We start from the raw sequence: 22365 nt of genomic DNA on the forward strand, positions 1-22365 counted from the left end.
GCTATTCTTATCTACAGGTCTATTTCAGGTCTTAGTACAAGAAGTTATAATCTTTGGCCCCAGGAACTTTTTTTTACGCTCTTTTCCAGTAATATTGTTTCAAAACTTGTGGTGTCAAAAAGTATGGCAATAGTGACAGAAGAAATCAGAACACAATCAAAGTCTAAGTTTGTAACAGTTATTTATTCAACCATCTCTGTTCTTTTTTGTTTTTCACTACGTGTCCTTGACAACTGTACAATCCGTCACCCGAACTGCCCTTGCGGTACTTGAAGTTTTTCCTCCTGCTGAAGACTTGAGGTTAAAACAACATTTGGAGCTTGAGCTGCATAGATTTAGTCTCTCTCTTATCATCCTATCCTGACATTTCAAATGTTTGTTTTTTTCCTTCACTGTTTATTTGCCACATCCGCGCTCAGGTGGATCAATAATAAAGGAGCCCCCCTTTTGGATTTTCCAGCAGCCTATCTACCACTTTTATGTCCATACTGTGCAAAGGAGGCATGCTTTAACCTTTATGTCACTGCACCTTCCAGAGGGAACAACGACTTTGTGCCTCAGCTTTTGTGCGCTGATATGGACTTATCAAGACGAGTGGAGGGAGGGGAAAACCGAAAGCTGGAAGAGAGAGATGGAAACATAAAGAAGCAGAGATAGAGGAGGGCAGCTGTGTTGGGCAAAATGTCAGGAGTGGATTTGAGAGCGTTTACATAAGGCCTCTCTTGTGCTGCTCTCTGGAGTGTAACATGCTGAATCTGGTATTCACGCCTGCCTCAGGTGACGCTCTCTTTATATAGAGCGGAGTCCTGTTGTTGGTAGATGATGATAAGAAGCCATATTTAGGTTTTCTCAGGTTTTGAGAAACTCTTTGTTGGTCCTATCCACCTGATTTGTGAGATTTATCAAAAGCAAGAGAATAAAGAGGAAGGCGTCATAAAACATCAAGTATGGCATCAGGGATTGAATACCAGTCCCACTTTCTTAGTGTTGATGTTTCATTCATCTTCTTTGGGGCTAATATGTCATCTACCAATCACTTTGTGTGACCTTCAGAGAAATATCCTAAAGGGATTTAGTTAATTTGATATTTGACAAGATATGTGCTGCAGAAAAGCTTCACATCCTCACATCTTAGAGGCTGAAATCTACAAACGTTCGACATTTTTTAATTCCATAAATTGCCAAAAACAGTTAATCAGTTACCTCAAACTGTGACTCAATCCAAAATGAACTCCCAATCTATGCACCACTGTAGTAACTTTACATGAGTGATGCCAATGCTACAAGAATCTGTTAAAAAGAAACTTGTTTGAATAAACATTGACTTAAGAAAGACCATGCTTCCTACTTAAATGTTTATCACATTTCAATAATGCAAAATGAGAAGTAGCCCAGATTCAAAATCTGTCTCAGCCAGGTTGTTAAAAGCTGCAAAAGTTCTTCAGTGAGTCACTGCGGACATGTTTGGTATAAATGTCTCTCTTTCCTTCTCTCTGGTCTTGTCTTCCACTTCACTCTGTTTACAGCCCGTTATCCAATCAGCAGCTCCAGCCAACAAGCATCTGAACTGGTCACAGACGCACTCCCAGTATTACTCGTGCATATGAGTTAGCAGAAAATCTGTCAGACGGTCCACATTCTGACAAATGCTGCTGGATATAAAAGCTTTGAATTTCTAATAGACATTCCTCACAGCTAGGGATTATGGGGATTTTGGTGTGTGTTGGTGGGTGGGTTGTGTAAACAGTCTTTTGCAACAATCAAGACAAATAAGTGACATTTTGATTTGGTTTCATGCAGAAGAGCAGCCCTTTTTTGATTACATTTGACTAAATAGTTCCTAATGGTTTTGATTGTGAAATCAATGCTCAGGTGGTAACATGTAATTTTCAGATTAATATGCCTCTGTTTTACTGTCATCTTTCTTTGCAGCCTTCCTTCGCAAATATTGTCTTTGCTGACACCTCTTAGAAAAGCATAGATGTCTGAATGAAGTGCATGAAAGTACCGGATCTGAATCGCTGTAAGAACCTTTTGTGCATCATTAAAAAAGATTATAACATAAGGGGTATCAATTGTGCTTTTGAAACAAGGCAGCATATGCACCTACCCTGTGGCTGAATTGCACAGTACACAGTAGTGTGTATGCACAGCGGCCTAGAGGGTGTAATAGTGGGAGTGTAGGTAGAGTCTGTGCAGCTAGTTTCTCAGTTGCAGCATCTGATTACAGACCGTTTGACTTGGAGGTAATAAAAAAGAGAGTACAATGTTGTGCTCAGATTTTGATCTCTGTACATGCTGTGACTTACTGAAATCATCGCTCCCAGTCTTTGGCACCTTAAGTTGACGAAGAACAAACCAAAAGTGTTGGAAAAAGTATGTTATGCAATGGAAATACTCCCCTGAGTACTTCCATTTGTATACAAAGCTAATGCAGTCCCTTTTTTTTTAAGCACGTCTCGGAATCTGAAGATTAATTGATGGATTTAAGGTGGTGTTTTCTCCCCGTGCTCCCTTCTCAGAGCATGTAAAGCATCGATTTACCATAAAAGACGAGAGTTCACAGGATTCTTCTGGAGGAGCCTGTATAACCTGGAGCGACAGAAATAGCTCCTCATGCGTTTGGTGTGGGAAAAGTGAATTGGGTCATTTTTCCATTCTCTAGCTCAGTATAAAGACCTGATTAGATTAGCTTTGATTAGATTTGCTGTCTGTACGAGGCCTCCTGGGAGGGGGCTGGGGGTGTGTGTGTGTGGGGGGGGGGGGGGGGTACGCTGAGGCCTTCTTAGAGGGAGGAGGTGGTGTTTGGTGGAGGTGGGGGGCTCGTTCTGTTAATAATGTGCTAAATTAACCATCCCGGCTTCTCTCTGCCGGGAGCGAAATGTTTTATTCATGTCAGTAGACTAACAGGTGTGACGTGACAGGTGTTACTGCTGCTTTTTTTTTTTTTTTTTTTTTTTTTAATTTCTTTCTCTGATCACAACTCGAGGAAAGTTGTTAATTGGGTCTCAGGCTTTTCTTTTATCTATTAACAATTCCCTGCTGCTGTGAATTTCTATTAAAGGAACAATTCTCTTGATTTTAGCCCACCTTTAAACGTCAAACTTTGATCTGAGGTGATGACGTGACAGATATTTATGTGGCGAAGCACACACTGAGGTATTAAACATAGATATTTTCATTGAAAGGTTGTTTAAAAGTAGAACTTCTTTCTATTAAACTTCTTTAGTCCTTTAGTTTAATATCATTGACATCAAAGGGCTACCAAGACCTGAGGCTAGAAGCTGTAGAAATATTGCTAATATAAGTTGGCTAAATCATCCTGACAAATGCATACTTTAATGCTTGGTATGAGTTTGTGTTTATGAATGTTGATAAGAAGTGGTTCGTATAGAGGGAGTTGTCTAGTGCAGTGGCTACTGAGTGTTGCTACAGTGGGAATTGTGTTTAGCTAACACTGAAGAAGTTCAGAGAATTAGCAGACTAGCCAGGCTAACAAGTTTAGCATGTTGTTGTTTTTTTTTTGGCTAATTTCACCCTTGAGACATGCTGGCGAATTAAAAGTTTCTCTCATGGAAACTAAATACAGTGTTCCATTTTCAGATGAGGAAAGCTCATTCATTTCTTTTTTTAGAACTTTGCCAAAATTACAACATTGTGCAGAATTGTCAGACAGAAAAAAAAGTCATGCTTTGTTTGGTAAATCTGCAGGAGTTTAATAAAACTTTAGAAAATGCTTGTTTCTTTTAATGGAGGTTGAAACGATCCATTCCGATGCTGCCTAGGAAGTCAGGTCAATCTGATCGTTGACTGACTTTTGCGACACAGGGTCAATCAGATTTTTTCACTCGAGGCCGACATTTTTTTGTTAATTCAAATGACAATCAGGAGGCTGTTGTTGGAGAAAAGGGCTCTAAAAAACATCTTTACTTAACCTGCCTAGAGTAACAAACAGCAGACTGCTAAAGTTGGCAAGCAGCTGGTGAGCACAGTGCAGCATTTAGCAGCTAAAGAGTGAGATATGACCTGTAGGACTTGGTGGAGACCAACAACAGAGCTAAAAGATATTAAAAAAAACAAAAAAAACAGTCTGAATAGGATTAGGATTGTGCTGTTTTTTCTTCTTCTAGAGGCTGTTTGATTTGTGTGTTAGCATGTTTAGCTAGCTTTTTGTGGTTTCATTTGCCGCATCAGCTTGATGTTGCAGGCATTAAAGAAATTAAGTTAAAATCTTCATAGCACATGCACAAACATCATAAACCTTATCGTCATGGTAGAATCCACCAATGGTACTATAAATTCAACAAATACTGCACGTTCTAGGCTGGAATCAAGGCTCCACAAACTTGTAAATGACAAAAGAAGCTTGCACAAAGAATGAATCTTATTCATAATACATAAACCTTGTATGCATGAAACAAAATTCTCTGCGTGTGTAGCAGCTCCAGACTGTACAGTATAGTCTCAGTAGAGCTGTGTGTAGCCGGCGGCTGTTCCTGCCGTGCTGAAGCAGTAATTTATTCATTGAACAGGTGAAGGCGGTGCGGAGTGGGCTGGTTTCTCCTCGCCTAATGAAAACCCAAATCCCTCTGACTCCTGTAAATTGGTTAGGAGGTGTCAAGTGTCTCCTAACACGTCCCCACCCCCACTCACCAGCCCATACCCCTCACACACACACAGATTCGACTCATAAGGTCGTCTCACGGCAGACAGCAGGGACGTGACACTTTGATCCTCCAGCTCCTCTCCTTCAAGGACACAAACTGCACACTTGAGTTTAGTCACACACTCTGATATGTTTAACACACACACTAACAAACACACACACTCATGTCAGGCTCCTCTGAGGCCGTGGGACAGACCCATCTGTCTGGGAGCCGGTGGCTGTGACATTTAAAATGGATTACAAAGGGAAAGATTGATTATGATAATGTCCACTTATTTTCACTCATTACAGAGTTATGGCTGCTCGCTGAGCTCATAAATCACTGCTGTGTCATCTCCAGCTGATGGAGAAAGAGCCTCAGTCTGGTCAAGCGGCTGCTGTTGATGTTTGTGCCAAAGCTGTAGACAAGATCTTCCTCATGATGTCTTCATGATTTCTGATTTAAGAATGTTTGGAGCAAATACTTTTTTCAATTGCGGTTTTATGCCTGGTGACTTTAAGTTCCTTGGTAGTAAGGCTTAAACATACTTTTAACACTGACTCTCACTTTATAAATTGACTAATCATAGGTCCCTCACCTTCTTTCTGTGCCAACCAATTGATATACTTCTGTAATGCTGTACTCTGAATACAGTATAGGACTTCAAACTCTGATTCTGGGACATGATAAATCTAAAAACAGCTTTTTTTCATTTCTAGGTTGACAGATCGGTTTTACCCCTAAAAATTGTGAATTTAGGCTGCTGTCCTCCCCCCGTTTGTCTAATGGCAGAGTGTGGAAGTCAGTCGAGAACTCATTTCTGTATGTCCATTTCTGATTCGGATTATTTAGACAACGTGGGTGCTGGGTGAGAAAAAGACAACTGAGTCAGGTGGAAAAATAGTTAAAACACCTGCGCTGCGGGAAGACTCTTTGAGCCTTTATTTGCAGGATAGTATGCAGTAATATATGATTGCATTTCCACTTATTTGTATTCAAATCAGTGCTACATGTCCAATGTAAGATAGCTGTGGCTGATCATAGCACAAGTCTGTGTTCATGACTACACAATGTTATTGTATCCAGTAAAGATGCCAAATTCTTTATACCTGCATTGATGTTGAAAAAAGGTCACTCCTTTATAATTGTTCACATATTGTTGGTTGACTTATCAAGATCGATGTTGGCATTGTTTGGAGGTGCCTCAAACTAGCATCAGTATCAGCTCCTGAGCTCCAGCTGAAAATATTGAAATCATTGAAAGAAGCCATGAAAGAAGAAACAGAGGCAATGCATTATGGCCCACCTCTGGAGTTCTGTTCCTCAGATGTTGCCAGAACTACGTGAATTGAACTGCTTCAGTTTATAGTCTTAGGATGTAAAAAGAAGGAAGCTCTGCCAACAGACGGTTTAGTTAAGTGCAGTTCAGTTTGAAGAGGAAAAGTTTGAAGCTGTCACTGCAGACCAAAGTGTTCTTATGTTCTTGTTTTTGGTGATGTAACTGCTCAGATTTGGCCGACTCTCACTTGTTGATGGTGTAATATGTTCTTACTGTCAGAGGGAAGAGGATGGTTAAAACATGAGATTGCATTTCTGTCCTTCTGGAAGCAGACTCCAGCTAAAAAAAAAAAAACAATCTGAAAAGAATCTTACTGGATACAGTGTCCCACATTTTGTTGCCATTGTAACAGACTGTGTGACCATTAGAGTGTCTCCTCACATTGTAACTAACAGGGGATGTAGAACAGGCACTTCAGCTTGCACGAGTTCATGAAGATCCAATTTGTTTTCAGAATCATGAAGTCTTATTGGGAGATCTTGTCCTGCTGCTTGTTCCCTCTTTTGTAACATATCAGCTGCATAATCTCCCTCAGAACCAAAACAGCCAAGTAAATATCACAGGGAATAACTCAAACCTCCTTAAAAGTAAAGCTGGAGAGGAGTCTACACTCTATAATGAAAGGTTTTACCAAGAGCTTATTAGATTTGTAACATCCAAATTTCAGTTGTAAATGTTTGAAATGGTTTTTCGGCTTATCTGATTGGTTCAAATCTCAGTAAAGAAATGTGATTATGTGCACTTTGATTCATGTTTGTTCACACACAGTACCAAACTACAAGGAAACTATGGTTTGGGAATAAAAGTAACACGAGCGAAACTGAAAAATAGCTCAAAGTTGAGATTTTTCCCCCAAATTAAACAATAATCTAAAATGTACTTGCAAACAAAATTAACAACAAAAGGCCTTCCAATGATGTCAATTAAGTCCTGCATTTTTCATGCATCTGTCCCGATAGTTTTATTTGTTTGTCATTTTTCCTAACTGATCAAAGACAAAGTTAAAGAAGTAAATGTTGCCAAATGTGGATACAAAAGCCCTAAACCTGCTTGTTGTGAACGCACCCTGAAGCAACCACCAAATACTTGTGGCTACATGGTCTCATATCTGTGTCATGATTTTCTCTCCTTTATCACTTTTCATGTCCGTCCAAACTGTGAACTCCTCAACCCCAAAATTTGAACGCCATAAAATGACCTGCGCAGTGCCATAAAGGACTTTAACTCTCTACCTTTTCGTTTCGTGTTTCTGTGTTCCCTCTGCCTCTAATCTCTCCCAGCACCACTTTGTAGCGTCCCCTGTAATCTTCCCTGCAGCCCTCAGTCACTCTGAGTCACACTTGGGTCATGGGAACTCACAGCTGCTCGTCCGGCCCCATGCAGTTGACAGACAGCGAGCACCATTTTGGTTTGTTTGCTGATGCCCGTGAAAAAATGCCTTGCACCTGAAACAATTTCAGAGTTGGAGCTTGTTGGCGGAGTCTGTCTCCTCTTGAAACTAGGGCATAGTGTGCAGACATGCTGGGCTTTTCCACACAATAACCACTTAACACTCAAAGCACTGAATATTGTATAATAATTAAAATGTTTGTATTCTTATCAAGATTAGATTTTGACATCAGTGTTCTAGTTTCTGTTGGTTGCTAGTTCATATTCTGAGTAATATTGAACAGGCTAATTTGAATGTGATAAGATTTTATGGAGGAAAAGAGTCTGTGTGCAGCATGAAGGAGACAGAGCTCTTTGAATTGGCAATCACCAAACAACAGTTTAGCTTTTTATGAATTCATATGTACAAGGAGTTGGGACAAAACAGATTAATATGAGAGTGTATCGTAGTTTTTGGTTGTGTAATGCCATTATTATTTTGACTCACCACTTCATGACTTCACATGGTGGTGCTTATGACATGAATGAGGGTAACATGAATGGAATTAATTGGCCAAAAAATGAGTTGATAGACGAAGCAGTCAGTGAGATAGTATCCACAGTGATAAGAGGTGAAACTGGAGCCAAATTGCAGTAAACATATACACTTTACCTTTTTAGGGGCATTTTGTATTCTTCAGTTAATCAGATATTACGTGATTGTCATGCAATGGATTGTTATCATAGAACAGGTGTAGCGTAGTATTATTGTTGTCATGTGCCATGAATTATAACTCGTATTGTGAGTTACCCACCAATTCCAATGCCTAATTAATACAAGTGTCTGCATATGAGTGAAGATAACAATCACGTTGTTGATTCATCTCTGAACTCCAACACAATTTTGTCAGTCTCAGGTTGCTATCTAGACTATGCAATGAGCAGCTCAGAGATTTGGAAAGGACCCTAATGTCACTTTATTTTTATGACAACTGCTGGGCATTCGGGTAAACCGCAACATTTCGGCCGTAACTCAAAATGATTAATCCTTGTCAGATGATAGCAGATGGGATTGTCTGATGACTAGAAATATGCACAACAGCCTGGGTAGGAATCTCAGGGTAATTCATGATACTTTAAGATACAATATGCGATATGTGGCCCACGATAAGACAACAATTCTATCACAATATAGCGATTCTGGGATAATTGATGTATTGCAAGACAGTATTACAATAATGCATCACGATTTCTGATGAACTGAGGAATACAAATGCCCCTTTATTCACTGTAATTCTTATCATGTTTTTCACACTTCTTGTCACTGCTGTCTTCTTCTTCTTTTATCCCCCTATCTATGTCTTCAATTTATTTTGTATAATGTTTCCCTCATTCCTAGTATACATGACTCGTGAAGTGGTAATGTGGTGAGTCAAAATGCCAAGTTTAGGTCAACAATTCGATTATTGTACCACAGAGGTCAGAAATGACAATATCTATTACTCTATATATATTTAGTCCCATTCCTACAAAGTGGCCCTTAATATGTATATACAAAAAGCAAGTATTCCAAGACACTTATTAGGATTTTAATTTTTTTTATAATTCCTTTAGTAGCTACCTGATACAGGCTTTATTTAGGCCATTATACTCTTCAAGAAACAGTATCGCTTCCATCCTCGCAAATGTCTCCCCTGCCATTTGACTCAAAAGCCACTCTTAAGAAATCCCTTGTGGAAAAGGCAGGAAAAATGAATTCCCACATTGGAAATCAATACATTACCCACAAAAAGTGCCCTTAAGCAAGTCATCAAGTCATCAAATCCCTGCCCTGACAGGGTTCTGACCTCCCTGTGGAGTCAAGAAAGGATGAACCTCTTCGTCCTTTGGGATCAATAAAGTGTCACAGAAAAGGTGGTTGAGGGAATAATTCTCTTCCTGATCTAGGGGTGACAGAGGAAAGCTGGATTTGGTATCGCTGAACCATGTTATCATAAAGAATCAGGCCAGGCTGGTGAAATATGAAAAATGTGTTCTGTTGGTTTTCAGGTGAATGTTTGGTTCTTTGATAGAACATTTGTTAACCAGCCTCGGGCAGATTGAAGCTAATCAGTGACAGCAGCGTGGGAACAAGACTTATTTTCCCATCGTTACTCACCTTTCATGCAAAATGTGAGTGTGTGTGTTGTGAAAGCAGCCGTGTGTCTGTTTATGAGTGATTGCAGGTCAGATCTGAGTCTCTTATGTAAATGCCAAATAATGTGCATTTCCATGCCTTGATGTGGCCTCATCTGAGTTTCTCTGAGTGCTGTCTACTCTATAAGTGTGCACCATGGTAACCTCTGCCCTCTTTCTGTGTCTCTGTTTCAGAGAGCTTACACTGTGATAGTGGAGGCGTGGGACAGGGACAACGGAACACACAGCAATGGTAAGGATCACCCCTCTGTAATGTATAAAACACAGTGTAACAGATAAAAAACTTTATTTTTTATCACATTCTATCTGATTTGCACTCAGTCCCCTCCTGCTTTCAAAAGCTAAACTTGCTCTTAACACATCAAAGTACAGTTGTATGTGACAATGTTTAAGTCTAGGTTTTGTCTTACATTTTGGCTTGTCAGGAAGGTTACGCTGCCATCAGTTTGTGCACTGTGCCAAGTTCAGAGTAATTGCTGGCAATATCAGTGTTTCAGGTTTCACCATAAGATATTTATGGTTCACACTGCAAGTTTTGGTTCGTCACTTAATTCTGTTATATACATTGTCAACAGGTGTAAAGGACTAAACTATAGAGGCTACGTTGGTTGTGTTAGTTTATCAAGAAAGAATCTCTGAAGAGCATTAATGTCTTCAGCAACCATGACAACAACTGGTTATGCCAAAGCTAGAACTAGTTGTGCCAAAGGAAAGATCAGAATGTAACTCAAATTATACTGCTTCCTTGGAAATTTATATTTTTTTACCAGAAAATGTCAATACGGCCAATAGATAGGCAGATAGGTTGTGGAAAGTATGCAAGTAATAGATGGATGGACCAAACAAGTAACATCATCATGAGGCCAGATGAGCTGAAGTGAGCAAAAAAGACAATTAAGTAACTTCCCACCAATAAACCACCAAACAGTAAAGCAATGGAGTGCTTATCACTTTTCTTCCAGGATTTTTGGGGAACTAGGAAGCTATGAATTGCTATAACCAAAACCACTGAACATTAAATTAGAAGCCATCATGAAAGAGGCAGTTGTATACTTATGAAGTTCAGCAAGACAGTTGGCTGTCCTGTAATCTAGTCTCCATCCATCCAATTTGCTCAAGAGGAACTCAGTGGCCCTTGTAGATTGTAGGTGTGCATACATGACCATTATAAAATCAGAATGAGAGATCAATATAAGCTATTGCACAGGTGGTATTTCGGTTGGCTTGGCATGGAAACCTGTCATAACATTTGAGAACATATCTTGTGTCGTAGCGCGTGTTAAATGAGTGAATTAGGGTGTAAGATTAACCAGCCGTGCCAACAAATTTGGTTGTAACCTGCCTGCACACTGACGTCTTTTGTTGCAGCTGTATCCTGTTTATACACGCTGTGCTGGCCACTTTCCCCCAATACCGCTGGGAGGAAGAAAGGTTAATTGAGGGATGTAATCTATGTGATAGGACAACGCCACATTTGCTTTGTTAGTTGTTGACTCACTTTTCATACAAGCTGAGTTAAGGCTCACCTCCCCGCCGTTGACATCTCTTTTGTTGTCTTTTTACCACCAACGAAGAAATATATGCCTCTATAAAGGCAAATCCTGAAGCCTCCTTTTGCACCTAACTTTCCCTTTTACGAAAATACCTCCAGATTCGTTCAGGATCAGCCTGGCTTGAAAGCGAGAAAGATTGATAATGGCTTGAGTCACATCTGATGGCTGATATGATACTGTCATGCTTTTCACCTGATCTCCCTTTGCGTCAGAGCTGCGTGGCAATAAATCAATGTCAGAGTTTGTGTTTTGAACTCATGTGGCATAGGTTTGATGTGTAAATTTAATCAGTTAACTAGTAGAAGCTGCATACGGGGAATGGGGTTGGATAAACTTAAGGTTTTACCAACCATAAGAGAATTGCTTGTTAGACGTTATAACAGCATATTTTTTCACTTTTTGTGTTCTATCTCATGTTTATAAAAGGATGTCGCCTCCAGTTTCAAATATGAAGTCAATGCAACAGAGCCCTTAATTTTTATTCTTTCAAATCCATCAGTCAGTTTTATTAAAAAACAAATATTATCCAACAACACTTCAAGGACAGGGCAGGTGTAGACTGTACTCTTTGCTTCACTGGTTACAGAGACCCAACAATAATCCACCATGCGCAAGTTCTTGGCATAAATTGCAGTGAAAATTTAATTTTAACAGACTGAAACCTGGAACAGAACCGGCCTCCTTGGTGAACAGCCATCTGCCAAAGCAGGCCAGCAAGAGTTGACTGGTTTCCACAAGAAGTTTAATTGAATATACATATTTGAGTAACCTTATATTCATTTGACCTATAACTTAAGTCAACATTTTCCTAATCACTAGTTTCAAGTCATATTCAATACAACATGTAGGTTTTGTAGAATGTGGCCCTGATCAAAGTAAGGGTAACGCTGCAGGGCGTGGCTACCTGTGATTGACATGTTGCTATCACCGATACATCTCAACCAGGATAGAGGCATAGCAATGCTTATCAACCCTCTTGTCCAAATATTTTCATATCTTGTTCCAGAAAAAGTTGGCCATGGCAAAAATGTTCAACGCAATGTTGGCTTTTTTCCCTCTCTTTATACAATCCATGGTGATACCCCAATAATACTTTGTATGAAGGTTTGCAGTGCTACCCCTATTCTAAGGTTTGACACGTTCAAGTGTGGCTGTTGGGAACAACTAAACCTTTGCCTTCACTTTTTGTGCAAAAGGTTGCAGATTAACAGCTGCAGCTGATTTGGAACCAGAAGAAACGGAAAGCCAGGCAGTAAACCTTACTCATGATACCGAACACCTGCAATGCTTTGACTAAAATGAAAGGAATGGTAGATGTGTGCCATCTACCATTTTTTTGATTTTTTATGATCATTGCCCTGAGCTACCGTGTCACTCTCACATTGACGTCTTAGGACCTGAACAACCACAGAAAAATAAACTATGAGCTGAGGTTCGGACTGAACATTAGAGTGAGCTGACTTATGAATGACAGGTAGCTTATTTGTGCTCCTCCTCATTACCCCTCCTTTCACCCTCTGCTGCACCCTTCTCTATATCAAGGCTGTGAGAACATTGCATCTTTAAGCCATTAAATTATGGGCCATGGCACTCTTTTTGTACCCCCTCTTCTTTCCTCTGATGTCCATCTCCTAATTAGCATCATGGCAGCTGTCCGGCTACCGCACGCCACTTCATTATCCTAAAACACTGTGACAGGTTGGCATTCAGGCTGCCGTGCCTCGGCCTGGATGACAGCTCTGGTGGTGGGACACTTAAGTCATTGCCTCCTTGACCACCTGTACATGTGTCAGTGTGAGGGCTTTGAGGGGACGCTTTTATGACGCCTCTAAGGGGTGAGGCTGGGTGGTACTGAGAGGAAGTGCTGACAACTCGACCGCCATGTCCCGTCTTGTAGGCTTGGACTGAGTATTTCTCTCATTGCGTGATTACAAGTATGATCCCTTAATCTGTCAGTGAGTCTGTCTGCAGCCAAGTGTCCTGTCAAAGTGAAACCTTACCTGCTTGCTTCATTGTAAGACATGCAGGATAAGTTTAAAAACATGAATGTAGTTTCATAATGAGCTAAACCCCTCTGTGGATTATCTGCTGTCATGGTCAGTAGATATTTGGGGTTAAATGTTAGTTTGATTCTCCTTATATCTACTTTTACCTGTATATTTATGCATGATGCATACATTTCCAAGTATCAGAGAGTATTAGTGATACTGTTATGTAATTAGAGAGAGAGAGAGTTGTCTTCTGTTCAATACCAGGTGTGCATAGGAAAATAAGTTTTGGGGATGTCCCAATCAAACTTGGTTTTTCCCCTTGGCCCATTTTCAGTTATCTGATTGTATGCCAACCCAAGTCCTCAGTCAACTTTACTGTGTTTTCATGCATAATACATCAGCTGTAAAGTACACATTTAATGCACCTAAGCTCTACATTAAATACAAGTATGCAACGATACTCTTAAGTTTACCAGCTCTGCATACCGAAAAATTGTTTCCTAAAGTATTATATGTGGTGCCCACGGGGAGCAGGTCTGCAGGGCTGCTGTGCGCATGAACTGTGGCCGAAAGGTTTGAAAGAGATTTTTGCTGAACGATCAACCTATGTCAGATTGGAGTAGACGATTAAGTATTTTTAATTCTTCTTCCTCTCATCTGTTTCATATCTGCACGCTTTATCACTTTAACTGAAATATGTCAAAGGTGCAGACTGCCACAGAAAAATAAGCTATTGGAAGACATCACCTTGGGTTCTTGGCACAATTTTGTGATGAAAGGTATTGATAATGGTCAAAAACTTTTATGTGCTTTAACTCTCTGACTGTACAACTTTAAACGATGGTGTCCTACTGATTCCTGTCTTTTCACAGTATTGCAATTAATCATTTTCTTAAACTGTAAACTGATGCATTTTTAAGAAGCCCTGACAGTAGCACAGGACTGCCCTATAAGTATTACAGTGCCAAAAAAGTGAAAACATGGCGTCATAATAACGACTACTGTAATTATGGGATTACAGCAAAATGGCTCAAAGTGAACCTAGTTGTTCTTTTCCCTCCGAGTATCTTCTGAATGTTTCGAGACGCCGTGATTGGAGTTTCCTGCCCTGAGTTACAGTCAGGGCTGCAGGAGCTTTGTGTGAACAGGTCTGGGCAGCAGGTTGGAGAGGCCTCAGGAAAAAGAAGGCTTTGTGAAGGTTGTTTATGCTTCAGGAAGCCCCCGCCTGTTTAAAAAACAAAACAGAAATGGCAGAAGAAAAGAGGACAGAGCTGTTGTTGACTCTGTGGGTTGGTGGATTTTTGGCTCGTATGAAGATACACTGGAGGGTAAAGATTTACCGATACTGGTCTTGTGCCAGACAGTGTGAGGTGAAGCAGCAGTGATAGCAGTGAAACATCTGTATGTGAGAATCCTGAGGGAATCAGACAACAATGGTAAAAGGAAAAGTCAGGCGATTTTATACAACGATCCTTTCTGCATTCCTGAGGAAAAGATTAAATGTAAGATTTTATTGATCTTACCAACAAGTACTGTATTGTATTTCTATTTAAGGCCTGATACTACGTGTTATATCACTGTGTCTTTGAGCTCCATTTTATCCCCCAAAAAATGAAAACAATGACCATACACCCTGTAGTTTATTTATCTCACAGACAATGAACTTGTGCTAGAAATTATGTAATTGTTTAACAAATTAATCAAATTCTTTCCCAAGAAATACACAGATTAAACTGATTTGAGTTAAGACGTTGAAGTGAATGGGTTCTTCAGGAAATGATTAAGCAACATTGAGTAGTAGAATCTTGGAGATTCGATTTAGCACTTAGCACTTAGTAGGGAGTGACTGATTAGCCAAAAAAAGAATATTTTTGGAAATTATTAATCTATTTAAAATCTCAGAAGATAAAAATCTCGATTTTTACATTAATCACTTCCGCATCATAGGAATGAAAATAACCATGCAGCCCTATGTCAAATATTGACCAATATCTTTTTACCACAAACTAACAACTCTAATCTGCAGGGTATTAAAAATGTAAAGTGGTACCCTGACTGTATAATGACGAAGGTTGACGTGAGCCAAGGAAATTAAGTAATTTGCTTTACTGAAGGGCAACTGTGTGCCAAACTATATGAAGCAATAGAATTACTTATTATAAAGTTTTGGCAATCACAAGATAGCCTTTGAATGTTAATTAAGTGCAATTTTTGTTCCTTACAATTTCCATGACACTTTTTTAAGTGTTTGATGCACTTAACTCCACCGACTTTCTTTTATGGAAAAAAAAGCTTGACAATGCGTTAAGTGTATGTAGTTATGTATTGCTGAGCCCCTGAAGGAAGATGAGTTCCAAAACATGATAGCTCCTTGACAACCATGTTATCATCCGTGTTTATGTGAGCCCTATTTTCTGGGAGTGCCGCCCATTCCAGGTGTGCTTTTCTTGGTTATTTTACACAGCAAGCCATTATGTAACCAAAACAATTCAGTCAATTAAAAGAAATCCCTTTTTGGTTGAACAGCTCAAAGCTCCAAGCCACACTTAATTGAATTGCCAATTAAAGAAAAGTTAAATAATGGCCTTTGTACTAGATGCATATATTTCTTAAAATAAGGGGCAGCTGTGACTCAGTGGAAGAGTTGGTTGTCTCTCAACCAGAGGGTAAGGGGTTTGATCCCCAGCTCCTGCAGCCTCATGTCCAACAAGTAAGACACAAGGCAAGAACAACCTCCACATGCTTAGTCTGCAGCGTGTGAATGTGTATGAATGAGTTAATACCGATGGACTCTTTACATAGCAGCCTCTGCTCTAGGTGTGTTAATGGGTAGGTTTGATCTGCACTATACAAGCTCAAGTCCAGTTACCATTTACAAGTATTAAGATGCTTAACTTGAATTTTTCTAACAGACCTGTTGCAGATTGAGAAAGCACCCATTACGTCTAGATGGCATCTAAAATGTGACTCTGCATATTTTTGATAACCCTCATATAATGTAAAGCAAATTGAATTGGAATATTTTAACCCGTAGTGCAAATTCGGCCTTGACTTCAGTTAAAAGATCACCACTGTTACAAGCAACAAGCTGTAAGAAGGTCAAAGATCAGAGCAGAAGTGTCAGAGCCCTCTAACAAAACACTCCAGCCTCGAACTATAAACTAAGAAACGGTCACACTTTGTTTGAAAAAATAAATCTTCTTTTCACACGGACAATCATGCAGCTCTTGACACGATCAGCTGCTCAGATCTGAAGCCCCTCGTTGTTTATATAAGCCAGTTTTATATGGCCCACTCGCTCCTGCTCTCCCTAGTAACAACGGCCTCTCCGCATTTCTCTTCCAGTACAGAGAGAGCTCATGATTGGTCTATATTTTTATATCTAATTGCTGGAGATGAACAGCAGTGAGTGAGTGCCTGGGTGTTTCAGGTGGTGGGTGTGGGACTGAAATCTGTGGCAGTGTGTTAGCTCGCAGAGAGACTTGGTAAATCAGGACAGAGTGAAAATGGATTCTCATTCTGCATTCTGTGTAAAAGTTTAGTAACTATTGTATGAGAATATTAAAGTATGCAAGAGGGTTTAGGTAGTTAGCTTGACTGATTGATACAGAGACTTTGAACATTTTTGATATCAAGGAAAAAAAGAAACTCACTCAAAACAAAGAAATAAAGACGTTGAAATGGATGTAAAAATGCTACAAATATGAGCTGCAAATAGCCTAATATGAAAAGAAAAGTACGAACTGATAAGATAAAAGGCTTGAGCATTTAACCAGAATTAAATTATAATGCAAACAGTCTTATGCATATTCAGCTCAAGATATAGACTTTTCATTTCTAAACCAAAAAACAAATCCTCTGTCAAACATAAAAAGTTAAACCAATACAAGCCCGACTTTGTTTGCTATGTTCAGTAGCTTACTGTTGGCTGTTGTAAGATAACATTAGCAAACTTCAAACTGATGTCACTCTGAAGCTAGCTGAATTTTTTTTACCGTTGCTACTTAATTGCTAAGTTTTACAATTAACAATTGTCTGCCTGAGACAGTTTTTTCAACCAACTTACGGAGCTTATGTCAGCTAACTTTGACAAAAACTCTTGATGGATATCAGCTAATGTAAACCATTTCTGTGCTAGTGCAATGATGTTTTAGCATAGCTAACTTTAGTCAACTTTAGATAGATACAGCTATGCAGAAGCAACATATTATTTGTAGTATAGCATTTTAGAATTTACTGGCCACAGTGTTTCTCTTGCATTATCCTGATTGGATTTAAACTTAGAACTCTGGCTGTGTTGGTGCTTTGAGCGATGACGATGAGCACTTCCTTCCAGCTCTGTCATGTCCAGGTCACACTTTAGCTCTCTAAAGCCACAGCAGCAAAGCCTGCTCGGTCACGGTTCTTCTGTTCCTTGAGAACAAGCTAAAGGGTCTTTCCTATGTCGCCCTTCCTTGTCTGTTCCCCGTCTCTTATTATTTCCGGCCTGGCTCCGATGGAGTCGAGGCTGGATATCCTGAGAAGGGGGTGGCAAGAAGGAGGGGGAGTGAAGGACAGAAAAGAATTTCAACAAGCAGGAAAACTGAAAAAGCATTTTGGTTATCAAGCCCTCGCAGACCTCACATCTACACCCTCTGTTTGGTCTTGCTAAATTTTCCTATTCTTTCCCATCTTTTTTCCTCTTCTTTTTTTCTTCTTCCACATTCTTGGTGTGTGCAGCAGATGGATGTTTGACCGGAGGTTACACCTTCCCTCTGATGTGCGTTAACAACAGGCATAGACTGTCTTATCTCGCTAAACACGGGGTTGTTGGGTCAAATCCCGTAATCACACTCAGCCCTGCTCCATGGAATGTCATTCAGAGATGTTTTGTTTTTTTACAATTTACTATCAAGCTGACCCAAATACTTGACCTGTCGAGTGTTGTGTTCTTTCTTTAAATTATTTCTTTTGTGCTGAAAAAGTAGCAGTTAAGTCAGTTGACTGTTTGACTAACCCCTCTCCTGAAAGATTTTCCAATTATAGATTAGCATCTGTAACTAGCATTAGCACGGCATGTCTATCAAGCTTGGAACAGTTGCACAAAAAGTCAGATAAAACCCTTCATAAGTCATCAACAGAGTTCTCTTAAATCATGCTGCAAATGATCGCAAAATTAGCGAATTAGCTAACGTGGGTCAACAAGTGTCATTTTTAGCAGGTGAATTTGGTCAAAGAGTAAATTAGAATTAAACTGCTTCTTCTATCTTCCTCTGATGGAACACAAAGACCCATTGTATCATTGAAAACGATTTTCACTTCCAAGCATATGACATTATATGTGCTATGCTAGTCTACAAAGCTATTAGGTGTAACATTTGTGACTAAGCAAACCATTTTAAAACTTACCTGAGTCAGACATTTGTTTTTTAACACATTTCAATTTGTTTCCTTTCATGTCCAGATGAGGAGCTGCTAATTGAGCGAAGCATCCACAAGGGGATGATCAACCCCGGAGAGGAGAAGCAGCCGGTGGAGTACAAAAGCTTGATAGCCAGACTTGAGTACACCATCCGTGTACGCTGCAACGAACACTACTACGGCAGCAAGTGCAACAAAGTTTGCCGTCCCCGAGACGACTACTTCGGCCACTATGTGTGTGACCAGTCTGGGAACAGAGAGTGCATGGAGGGCTGGACGGGGCCCGACTGCAAAACAGGTACTAGGAAGACTTCAGTCACTCTGTAAACATGTGCAGCAATGCAAAGACCAAAAATGTGAATAAGGATCCATCATTTACACATTAACTGTTTGTAAGCGACAAACTGAAGATGTTTGAAATATTATATTTCAATTCTACAAATTCTTCCTATGTATGTATCCTAATAAACTTACAAAAATGCTGATAAGTTAAAATTATAAATTAGTAAAAAAAACAAAAAACAATAGCTTCATATGAGTGAAATAAAAAAAGCCTACCTTAACTTCCAAAACATATTCTTCCCTTGTTCTTTCAAGACTTGTACTTTGAAATTTCTTCATATGAAAACTATTATCCATAAGATTAAGGAAAGCATAAATAAATCAGACAAAATGAACACAACACTTTTCTTATGTGTGGGATCACATTGATGTAGCTTTTGTGTTTTTACCTCCTTGATGCCATTTACTGGAAAAGTTGAAGAGTTCATTGACGTGCATGTCAAGTGTCACCTCGCAACAATTCAAAGAATGTTTGGAAACTCTCGTCACCTTTAATTTTTCAGCAATAACTTTACCATCCATTGTTACCACTGCAGAGATTCTCTGCCGCTCAACAAACAAGGAAAAAAAAACAGGAAATGAGTCTTTAATGATATCAACACCTGCAACACAACGTGCCAGACAGCAACTTGTAAAAGATTTGATGTTATTGTTTAGAAAAAGCTGATGAAATGATGATGAATTTTGGACAGGAACTAACACAAACTTGTTACTTTTTTTTTGTTTGCTTTCCACAAAGCCATCTGCAAACTAGGATGCAGCCTCCAGCATGGGACGTGTAGCGTGCCGGGAGAATGCAAGTAAGTCACTTCCCTTCAGTGTTTTAACTATTGTAAGTTTCTTTCTTTGTGTTCGCAGTACAATGTGGCTGTCGAGTGATGTATGTGATGTAAAATGCGCTTTTTTGTATGGAGACCCCCTTTAAGAGTTTCAGAAGGGTAACAGTGGTGACACAACCAAGTGATGAGGCATTGTGGGAGGCGGAGGGCATTGTTGATAACATACCAAGCATGCTAACCCCCTACATCCCCCCCATCCCTCCTCCTCCATCCCTCAGCTCTACTCTGATCCAGAAGCTATTGTTCTGCTTCCTGTTCTAAAGCTGGCCTGCTCTTGCCCGCACACACAAACCGAAAACATACACACAGAGATAGAGAGGCCTGTTTTTGTTGCTATATGTTTCCTCCTCGTCCTCCACCACCAGCAGTAGAGAGGCACTGTGTACCCCCCCCTGTCCCCCGTCCCCTCCAAACAGCCCCTCATGTCTGCAGCCCACATCACCTCTTCCTATCCAGAGCCTTGTTATGGCTGCAACTCTTGTGTAGATTCCATCCAACAAGCTGCAGACAACAGGCAGGAAGGGATGCAGAACATGCCCCATGAACGTCTTCGCGCGGGCTGCAGGTTCGACTCAGGATACTGACACTATTCAATAAATGGACTTGAGCTTGCTTAGCGCTTTTCTGGTCTTCTGACTACTCAAGGCGCTTTTACACTGCATGTCACACCTACCCATTCACAAACTGATGGCAGTGGTTGCTATGTAGTGAGACCATCAGAAGAAACAAATCCGCATTCATACTCAGCCGACCAAGCAGCGGGAGCAAATCGAGGTTATGTGACACATCGGACATGTAGCAGGAGCTGGGGTTCGAACTCTCAACCTTCAGCTTGAGAGATGAAGACTGAGCCACAGCCGCCCCAATGCATGTCATCCCCCACTCTCTCTCCACATTAAGTGTCAGTCTTCAGCTGTCCCAACCATTTAAAGCCCCCAATAATGCAGCCTGTTCCCCCACAAACAGGCTGCTAAAAAAGACAGCCAACACAGATCTGTAATATTTCTGCACAGCGAGCTGTGAGCATTTAAAAAAAAGGCTGAGCAGACATTTGTTGTATAGCAGTTATGTGAAGCAGAGAGAAATTTTGATTAGATTATATGTGGAAATCATCTGTACATTTAGACACAGTGCAGCATGAAAGCTTTAAAAAAAAGGAAACTACTCACACACACACACACAAATACACAGAGTAACAAGTATTAGGAAAGAGGAGGTGGCAGAGGGGAGGGTTTAATACTGAGGTTTAATACTTTGATTTAGTAAAGATCTCGTAAAAAAGGAGAAACATTTTTCATTGGTAATGGCCGGAGGAATGGAAGCAAGAGGAACACCCTGGAATGTGCCTGAACATGTGATTTGAAGCTTCATCGCAATCAAGGGCGCACACGCACACGCACACACACTCTCTCGCACATATATACAGTACACACACTGTTGAGAAAGAGGAAGATGATGGATAACATCTATTCAATAGGAGGGAATAAAAGCCTTTTGTTGTTGATTTAAAGGGGGCAGTCCACATAAATCAAAGCTGCAACATAAAATGTCAGCGTTTCAACAAGTCAACTCCTACTAAAACAACTTTAAAATCATTTCACACAATCAAATTGCACCATCAATAAGAGAAAACATTGCAACTGTATTGCAATCCCTTTTCCTAATAATCCAATGGGGGAGAGGAAGAAGTAGCAAATTATATGGGTCCATGGGGGGTCATGTGTAGCAAGCGAAAACACAAGCCAATGTGATGAAAATTTAGCAACAGAGGTCGCAGTGGGTCTGAATGATTTAGGTACAAAGGGGATAAGGTCGCAGTCAGATCTAAAAAAAAAGTAGATATTTAGCAATTTCTATCTACACCAAATATTACGTTTTTTAGACCTGATAGAAATTTTGGCCTCAAATATAAAATTGGGACATGAAAAACAATCAAATCAAAGTGATATCTTAAACTTAATAGCAAGGGTTGGAATTTTTTTTTTTTTTTAAGTGCACAAGAGAAGCAAACTTGGTAAAAACAAACCGAGAATGAAGGATTTAAGGAATCACTGAGAAAAAGAGAGGGAGAGAGAGAAAAAATCATCTGAGGCTGGCACAGGAAAAGTAAAAAAATGTGTGTTTGGTATCTTGTTTCTTACACACAGCGCATTCACAACCTACGCTCCCTCATGTGACACTACTAAACATGTAGCTAGGCAACAGCGGGCTAAGTCCGTCCACTGGATTTGGGTGCGAGGCTTGCCTGTAAATAATTCAGTGGTCCAACTCAAACAAAACACACACACACACACACACACACACACACACACACACACACACACACACACACACACACACACACACACACACACACACACACACACACACACACACAAACTGAGCCCCCTCTACCTCTGCCCCTGCCCACTGCTCCGTCCCCAGGGTGTGGTTTGTCTGAGCGGGGGTTGTGGGCAGGCAGGATATTTTCAGCTCCGTATGGCCCCTTCCATTGATGGGACGGCAGCGGGCCCGGCGACGGGGCTTGTGGGTAATGCCACCCTTTGCCTGTGGCTGCCTGAAACCATTTTCCCCGCTCTCCCACACTGCAGCCAGACAGACTGTCCACGCTGTCACCACGGCTGCACGGCTGACAGTGTGCAGGGCACCGCTGGCAACCGCAGTGCTGGACAACAACACATACTGTAGTAA

At 40.4% G+C, this 22365-nt stretch overlaps 1 protein-coding gene across 2 annotated transcripts in view; it reads left to right on the plus strand.

Annotated features, from left to right (window-relative positions):
• Positions 1-22365, plus strand: part of LOC109977896 (protein jagged-2-like) — a 60226-nt gene that overhangs the window by 10494 nt on the left and 27367 nt on the right. For both annotated transcript variants that reach the window (XM_065966382.1, XM_020627535.3), the window contains exons 3-5: positions 9724-9781; positions 18537-18791; positions 19575-19635. In XM_065966382.1, coding sequence (XP_065822454.1) covers positions 9724-9781; positions 18537-18791; positions 19575-19635 — 374 coding nt within the window. The remainder of the gene's footprint in view (positions 1-9723; positions 9782-18536; positions 18792-19574; positions 19636-22365) is intronic.

Source organism: Labrus bergylta, chromosome 18 (genome assembly GCF_963930695.1).
Source record: "Labrus bergylta chromosome 18, fLabBer1.1, whole genome shotgun sequence".
NCBI lineage: Eukaryota > Metazoa > Chordata > Actinopteri > Labriformes > Labridae > Labrus > Labrus bergylta.